At 37.2% G+C, this 8,885-nt stretch overlaps 2 protein-coding genes across 2 annotated transcripts; both read right to left on the bottom strand.

The window, feature by feature from the left end:
• Positions 1 to 790: 790 nt before the first annotated feature.
• LOC125190916 (cytochrome P450 CYP72A219-like) lies at positions 791 to 3,249 on the bottom strand. The gene is made up of 4 exons (XM_048088338.1): positions 2,961 to 3,249; positions 2,442 to 2,662; positions 2,120 to 2,364; positions 791 to 1,756 (listed from the first exon to the last, which is right to left on the bottom strand). The coding sequence occupies exons 1-4, from the start codon at positions 3,238 to 3,240 to the stop codon at positions 949 to 951; spliced, it is 1,554 nt and encodes a 517-aa protein (XP_047944295.1). The 5' UTR covers positions 3,241 to 3,249; the 3' UTR covers positions 791 to 948.
• Positions 3,250 to 5,308: 2,059 nt separating this feature from the next.
• Positions 5,309 to 7,798, bottom strand: LOC125188960 (cytochrome P450 CYP72A219-like). The gene is made up of 5 exons (XM_048086089.2): positions 7,493 to 7,798; positions 6,925 to 7,142; positions 6,456 to 6,700; positions 5,953 to 6,337; positions 5,309 to 5,802 (listed from the first exon to the last, which is right to left on the bottom strand). The coding sequence occupies exons 1-5, from the start codon at positions 7,761 to 7,763 to the stop codon at positions 5,380 to 5,382; spliced, it is 1,542 nt and encodes a 513-aa protein (XP_047942046.1). The 5' UTR covers positions 7,764 to 7,798; the 3' UTR covers positions 5,309 to 5,379.
• Between the last annotated feature and the right edge of the window lie 1,087 nt (positions 7,799 to 8,885).

Below are 8,885 nucleotides of genomic sequence, written 5' to 3'. Positions count from 1 at the left end.
ATTTATCTAGCTAGTGGTAGTGACTGGTGAGTAATCCTTTTTGCAACACCTCATTTAATCATTTATCCAAGGAAAATTTAGACGATTTTACGTATTACTATAAGAATATCCACAACGATGCTCCAAATGTCTTGCAAGGCTTGCGAGCCATGTATGCATGCTTGGTGTTGCCATCAAGCACGTCCCTTTCATCTTTTGAATTTTAATTAATCAAATTTTATTGTTTTAATTATAAACTAATGTATTGAATTAATACATAAATTATGATGTAATATAGTGGGAGAAGATGTGTTTTTTGCCCTTTCATCTGGGTTCGAAACTTTAAGATAAGACATCATGTTGTGAATGCCTTTGTGAAAATAGACTTGATATATACTAATACTCCCTCCGTTTCAAATTTATAGTCACATTTAGTTATGACACGAGTTTTAAGGAATTGATGAAGTGTGTAATTAATGAAGTGAGATGGTGGATTGTGTAATAAATGAAGTGAGATGAAGGAGTGAGATGGAGGAGTGTGTAATAAATAAAGTGAGATGATGGAGTATGTAATAAATGAAGTGAGTTGATTGAAAGTGGGTCCCTTTTTGACTTTTTGATTTTTTATTTTTGTGTTGATAATGACATTTGAGTGTAATTTTAGTGAATAATGGGGTAAAATTTTATGTTCAAATATAAAAAATTCTAAATGTGACTATAAATATGGGACGGACTTTTATGGCAAAATGTGACTATAAAACTAAGACGGAGGGAGTATAAGAAATAGACATTATAAATGTGCACATACAAGGGCATAAAAACACATAAATTATTTTATTAATAATGTACGAATTTATCTAGTGCACACATCGAATAATAACCATGGCCTCAGTTGGCTAAAGGGATAGATGAAGAATCATTGTTGATCCCTTTTAGAAAAACAAAAAGAAAAATAAAACCGTGCGGGCTCTAAAGTTTGCGCAGACGCAAATGAGCCCCATGTTGCGGCCGCGTCGTGAGCCCACCCACTGGAGCATGCGTGTACGACGGCGAGAGCTCAAAACTGAACCGCATCAACATCATCGAGAGCACCAACTTCGCCTCGATCAACGCAAAATTCAGCCCGATGCATATCCGCGGCCCCCACCCGAACGGAATAAACAAACCCCCCGCATTCGTCACCCCCTCACTAAACCTCTCCGGATCAAACTCCGCCCCATTCTCGCCCCAAGTCCGGACGTCATGCTGCGCCAACATGACCGGCAACGACACCCGGACCCCGGCCGGGAGAGTCAGCCTCCCCAGCCTCGTCTCCGTCCCAACGCTCCGCTCCAAGGCAAGCACGGGCGAGTAAAGCCTCAGCACCTCGTGCAAAATCATCGTCACGATTTTGAGGCGATTTATGCCTTCGGGAGTCGGGTTTCCGTCGTGTCCGAAGACACGGACGGCCTCGTCCCGGGCTTTCGCCTGCCAATCGGGATGCCTACTCAACAAAATCAATGTCCAAACGAGCAATGTTGAAGTGGTTTCTTGCCCTGCGAAGTAGAACAGTCTGCACTCTTCGATTATTTCATCAATCGTTAATCCAAACTTGCTATTACTACCATTTTGCTCGATTTCTTGAAAATTGGACTCCAACATCAACCCCAACAAGTCTGTGTTGATAGCTTCCCCTGCTTTCATTGCTTCCACTCTTTTATCGATTAGGCCACGGATGTTGGACCTCACTTCTTCATAGATTTGTTTAATCCTTTTGTTCCTTTTTGTTGGAAGAAATCTACACAAAGATCATCAAATTAGTGACTTAATTATGATTATGATTAACCAAATTAACCAAATTCATCCCTTTCTAGCATTTTAAAAATCGGACTGGACCGGTCAATTGACCGTATATCGGTCAATAGTCAATAGATGATGACCGGCCGATTCGACCATATATTACTATACCATCCTTTACTATAGATGAACCAGTTTCATCTAAAATTATCAGTCAACCGCGTATTAATCAAATTAGCGACTTAATTATGATTTTAATTAACCTAATTAACCAAATATGTACATATATAGTAAGTAATGCTTATTTTTGAGAGACAACCAATTAAACCATGAACCAATAGCTTCGTCAAAAAGATGTACCTACCCTGATCCGGGGATATACACCGATTGCATCGCCTTGAAGATAAGCGCAGCTTGCTCCTTTTGAAGCTCGAACACCCTTCTCCCTTCTTCGTAGCTGCTCCCGAACGCAGTTCTTGAAATCGCATCGCTCGTTACACTCTCCAAATAAGGGTAAACATCCACCTCACACCACCCTTCCTCCGCCACAAGCTTCTCCCATTTCCCCAACACCTCATCGCAGCTCAAATGGAACGCCGGTACCATCATCTGCACCCGAAAATCAAGATCATACATATGCAAATAATGCAACTCGATTTCAAGGCAACGAAGAGAAGATCGAAGACCTTGAGCTTCTCAACATGGAAAGCAGGGTTGATGATTTTCCTGTGTTTGGCCCATTTTTCCTTCTCATGGCTGAAGAGGCCTCGAGGGAACATCCTCACCACTGGATTCAGCACCTTCGGCTTCTCGTAAACCGAGCTCTTGTTTAGAACTTCCTTGATTAGTTCGGCTTCTGTGATGACGACTACTGGTGTTGGCCCTTTCCAGTAAAAGCAATCCTTTCCTGCAGTTTTTTGTTGATAATACGACACCAAGATTTAACGTGAAAAAGCTAATTAACGGTACTAGCTAATATGACAAAAAAGGAGATATCGAAGTAGTTCTGATGATTGAACAATATTCTTACTCAAATTCGAAATATAGTTATTTCGATAAGCTGAATCCTATCAACGGTCCTACTATTTCATTAGTCGATTGTATCATTAATTAACAATTTATTTTTGTTAGTACGAGAAATTTATCATGAATCCGATGATCATAATACTACCAATAATCAAGGATCATAAATTAATAGTACGGACCGTGTTTATGGATGGTTTTGAGGAGAAAAGCTTGCAATCTTGGCTTGATGTCATCGTCAAGAGAGATGGGTTTGGAGTTGGCTTCTTGCATCGTCTTCACCATCTCCTTCATGTCGCCGGAGACCGGTGTGTAGGAATTACCATTTAGCCCCTGCTTCCTCAGGATCTTCTCCAGTCTCTTTGGCCTCAGATAGGCCCAATTTAGTAATCTCCATGCGTATGTTAGGACAATTGCTATGGCGAAACAAGCTGCAGCAACTATGCTGTAGATCCATTGCATTTTCTTTTTTTTTTCAAACCCTTTGATATTTTATTATCCTTTATATAGAATCTACAATCTTTTCAAAAATGTCGGCTGACACTCGGAAAAGGAAAAGGCGATGAGAAAAAACATGTTTTGTGGACCCCATGGGGCACCCTGCTTCTAGAACTTTAAACACAGTTGGAATAATTGTGAGGACGTGGCTTTGGTCAAATCCAATTTGCCTTTCGCTTCATCATCAGTCTATTATTTGCTCGATATTTTCGATAAGATAATGATACTCCGTAAATTTCATATACAACTGTCATCCCAAAAATTTCAATAAAGTAAAAGTATATTAAGATTAATTAAATTGGTATTTTCTTCGTTCCTTAAATTTTGTCATACTTTGATCGGGCACGAGTTTAAAAAAAATGTAATGAAAAGTGAATTGAAAAAGTTAGTGGAGAGTGGGATCTTACTTTTATATACTCCACTGTCCCAGTTTAAGAGTCATATTTTGCCATAAAAGTCCGTCCCAATTTAAGAATCATATTTAAAATCTTTCATATTTGGACATAAAATTATACCCCATTATTCATCAAAATTACACTCAAATGTCATTATCTACATAAAAATAAACAAAAAAAAATGAAAAACCAAAAAGTCAAACCATCTCACTTTCCATCATCTCATTTCATTTATTTCACACTCCACCAATTTCTTAAAGCTCGTGCTATAACTAATTCTAACTCCTAAACTGGGACGGAGGGAGTATTAGTTTTATACTCCCTCTGTCCCACTTTAGGAGTCCCAGTTGAGTTCGGCACGAGTTTTAAGAAATGTAAAGGAAAGTTGGTGAAAAAAGATTGTGGAATGTTGGTCCTACTTTTTTATATTAGTTTTATAATAAAATGTGATTGGAAAAAGGTTAGTGGAATGTGGGGCCTAATACCATTTATGGAATATTCCAATCGGGACTCCTAAAGTGGGACACCCAAAAATGATAAACTGAGACTCCTAAAATGGGACGGAGGAAGTAATAAAATATGAGTTAGAATGAATTAGTGGAATATGAGATCCATTATAAAAAATGATAAAAAGTGAAAATATCACTTTTCTTTTAAGAATGTCCCATCATAAGTAAGTCATTTTAAGTACTCCCTCCGTCCCAAGATAAGTGACCTACTTCTTTTGAGCACGGGATTTAAGGAATGGTATTTAAATAAGTTAAAGTGGAGAGGGTAAAGTATGAGAGAGGGAAAAGTAGAGGAGAGAAGAGAGAATAAAGTAGGTGGAGAATAAAGTAAGAGAGGTGACTTTTTGCTAAAAATGGAAATAGGTCACTTATAGTGGGACACCCCAAAAAGGAATACAGGTCACTTATCTTGGGACGGAGGGAGTATATAAAAGTAGGTTTGTGTTAAAATGACAACACCTCTTAAAGTGACACTATACCACCATTCCTAGCCAATCATTTGCACACGTGGACGAATAATCAGCTGCCATGTGGCAATCGTAAAAAACACTCAAAGGGTAAATTTTCTAAGTCTGCAATATCCAATACGCTAGACTGCAATTTTTGTCTGTCTGCAATATCCAATATGTTAGACTGCAATCTATAGCGTTTAGAATATTACAGGCTACGTGGTATCATAGCGTCACTTTAAGAGATGTTGTCATTTTAACACACCCCTAAAAGTATATTAACATTAATAAACATTATCACATGGAAGATTTATTACAAAAATATAAAAATTGATCATCTAGAAATTGCACACAATTATGGAGACATGAAAGATAATTTCTTTATTTAGCATATTATAAGTCATTTTTCTTATTCAATAAATGGAATTTATTCATAGTTAAGGTTTAATCGCTCTTTATTTTCCTTACCAAAATTCAATAAAAAGTTTGTAACTGATTTATTTTTCTTCTAGCCTTCCCCCCACCCCCTCCCTATATTCATGTTATGAAGCACAAAAACAATCTTTTGCGCTCTCAAATCATCAAAAACAAAAATTATCCACTTCTTTGAACATTTGCAAAATTGAAGCATACACTACTATATATTTTGAAGTGTAAAAATGTTATGATATCATTGCTATTTAATTTCGATTCAACAATTCATGGTTCTTATTCTCATAATCTTATTTTTATTCCATCAGTACACACCCTTTACAGCTTGTTAAGAATCAAATGAGCACCATGTTGGGGTTGTACGATTATAAATTGGTGAGGCGCATGCGAATACGAAGGCGAAAGCTCAAACGAATAACGCTTCAGCATCATAGCCACCGCTATTTTAGCTTCCAACATAGCAAAGTTCTGCGCGATGCATATCCTCGGCCCCCAACTGAACGGGAAGTAGGCCATCCCCTGCGCGACATTAGGCACGCCATCTCTAAACCTCTCTGGATTGAATTCCTTTGCATCCTCGCCCCATATTTTGGGGTCGTGATGCAATAAAACCAAGGGCATCATAAGCTGCACTCCTTCCGGTACACTCACATTCCCTAACCTAACTTCTGTGTGCGCCCTTCGCACGAGCATAAATGCGGGAGGATAGAGTCGTAGCACCTCGTGTAGGACCATGCCTACCTGCACACATTTGCAAATTAAGTTATTCCAACAACATTTAAGTAAATACATTTTAAAAAATAGAAATAATAATATTCTCTGCTTAACACGCTAAACAACACTGCATAAAAGCTAATGCTGAAAAAGAAATTCTTAGAGAGTATGACTTACAATTTTGAGGTTGTTATTCAATTGTTGATAATCAGGGTCTCCTGTGCTGAAAACTTGCTGGACCTCGTCCCTTGCCCTAGTCTGCCACTCTGTGTGCTTGCTCAGTAGAATCATCGTCCAGACGAGCAGAGACGCGGTTGTGTCCTGGCCTGAAAAGTAGAAGAGTTTGCATTCTTCGATGACTTCGTCCATGCTCATTCCATGCTTTCTTCCATGTTGTTTGATTTCTTTGGAATTGGATTCGAGTAGTAACCCAAGTACGTCTTCGTTGCTAGCTTCCCCTGCTTCCATTGCTTTCATTCTTCGATTGATTATATCTAGCAGGGATGATTTCACTTCCTTGGTGATCTCTTTAACTCTCTTGTTCATTTTTGTTGGCAAAAATCTGCGCAATGAGAAAATTGAGAAAGACAAAAGATGGCAATATTTGGTGCTAAAACCAGATTAGATGAGATCTTTACCAAGTCGATGTCTGTCATTGAACAGACTACAGAATACAGTACCTGTATCCTGGGATGTAAAAAAATCGATTTGCTGCGGTAACATGTTGAATTAATTCATGTTGTAGTTCAAAGATCTTTCTTCCTTCCAAATAGCTACTCCCGAACGCAGTTCTTGAAATCACATCGCTCGTCAATTTCTGAAGATGAGGCCACACATCCACTTCACAACTTCCTCCATTTCCCACAATCTCATCCCATTTGCTCAACATCTCATCACAACTCAAGTAGAACGACGGAACCATATGCTGTTTGTTTATAGTATCAATAAGGGACAAGAATGAAAACGAATGTGTTCGACAATATACAGGGAAATGATCAGATGCAAACTCTAAATATTGTACAAATTCCAAACTATAATCTGGACCATTAGAAGATGTCAACAGATGATGAAATAACAGCAACAAAAAATGTCAACACAGTGTCAAGGTTATATATATCTAATTTTCATCATAAAGTTGCAAGATCCTACCTGGAGTTTATTCACATGAAATGCAGGATTGAGGAGTCTCCTATGCTTGGCCCATCTATCCGTTTCGAGCGTTGCTAGTCCTTCACTTATCATTCTAACAAAGGGACGTCCGGGAATCTTTTGAAACACATTACTCTTTGACAGAACTTCTCTTACAAGCTCTGGCTCCATCACAAAAATTGCAGGGCTTGGTCCGAACCATAAAAAGCATTTCTCCCCTGCAGTTTCAATATTTTGTACTAAGAAACAATTTATTAAACTAAAGGGATATTGGCATCTAATATCACGAAACTTTCAAAAAGTTGAGTTTTTCCCACGAACTTTAAAATTGACAAATAATATCACGAACTTTACTCTGAGTTTGTTTTTTCCCACGAATGGAAATATTACCACAAATAATATTATGATACTGATTTTTTTTCGTAATTTCTCGACAACAATTTTGAGAGCTTCAAGTTTTTCAATCTCTGAAGATAGTTTTTCTTGAAACACACCCTCCAAAATTGTTCTTCAATCTATTAAAATAACATGAATTTTTTCATTCGACCAAAATGAAAGTGCAATTTACCATATTTGTTGAGAAGAAAATGGAAGATTGGCATGATTCTGGTGGTGTAATCATGGGTGAAATTGATGGGTTTTGAGGCGGCTTCTTTGCTCATCCGCCTCATGTCTTTCATGTCTCCGGACAAAATCCGGTAAGAGTTTCCGGTGAAGCCCTGCTTCCGGAGGCGTTTCTCGAGGTTTCTTGGTTTGAACCACAGCCAGTTCAAGAGTTTGGAGATGTATATGCATACTACAATGGCGGAGAGTGTTTGTAAGCAGATCAACAAATCCATTTTTAGTTGGAACAGAGCACAATTATTGCAAATCAATAAAGTCATTTTATAGCATACGAAAAATCCATTTTTATATTGTTCATTATTGATACTTACACGTGGAGTCATTTTATAGCTTACGAAAAATCCATTTTTATATTGTTCATTATTGATACTTACATGTGAGTTGTAACTTTTCTTTAATTTAATGTACATTTTAGATTTATGCGACTTCTATCTGATTTCATGGAGATATTTTAAGTTAAAATATGCTATAGATCTACTTTTTTTTTTTAATTTATGGAACCCACGTTGAAAACGAAAAATAATTCCTCTCCCTTGCTTCTAGAACTTCGTTACTCCCCCCGTCCCAGATAATTCGACTCAGTATTACATTTCGGGTCGTCCTACATAATTTTTCCCACTTCATTTTTACCATTTTTGGTAATAGACCTCATATTCCACTAACTCATTTCTACTCACATTTTATTATAAAACTAATACTTTAAAAGTAGGACACACATCCCACCAACTTTTTCAACTCACCATTAGATTTCTTAAAATCCGTTCCGGATCAAAATGTCCCAAATTATCTGAGACAGATGGAGTATTATTTAAGAATTTAGTTTCGTCCAAGAGCATTCACGATGAAGGGTGACAACTAATCGCATTTCTACATCAGCACTATTTTATTTTTATTTTTTATTATTCTTTGCTAATATTTTATCATATAAATTTAATTAAATACCACAATAATATACTCCATCCGTCCCACTTTAGTAGTCCCGGTTGAGTTCGACACGGGTTTTAATAAATACAAAGTTAAGTTAATGAAAAAAGATAGTGGAATGTGGGTCATACTTTTATATATTAGTTTTATAATAAAATGTGAGTGAAAAAAAGTGAGTGGAATGTGGGGCCTATTACCTAATCAGGACTCCTAAAGTGGAACACCTAAAAATAATAAATTGAGATTCTTAAAGTGGGACAGAGAGAGTAATACGCAAATCTTTGTTGTATTACAATTTTGTAAAAAAGAATTTATCGAGAAGCAAACTTAAAATAAAATTGAAATATGCATCGTGGTTAGGTGCCCAAATCTATTTAGTCATATCACGCTGGAGTTAAAGATGGACTTCTTTT

The sequence above is a fragment of the Salvia hispanica genome, chromosome 5 (genome assembly GCF_029641045.1).
Source record: "Salvia hispanica isolate PSC_SH4W2 chromosome 5, Shi_PSC_v1, whole genome shotgun sequence".
Lineage (NCBI taxonomy): Eukaryota > Viridiplantae > Streptophyta > Magnoliopsida > Lamiales > Lamiaceae > Salvia > Salvia hispanica.
This window is presented reverse-complemented; position numbering and strand designations above follow the sequence as displayed.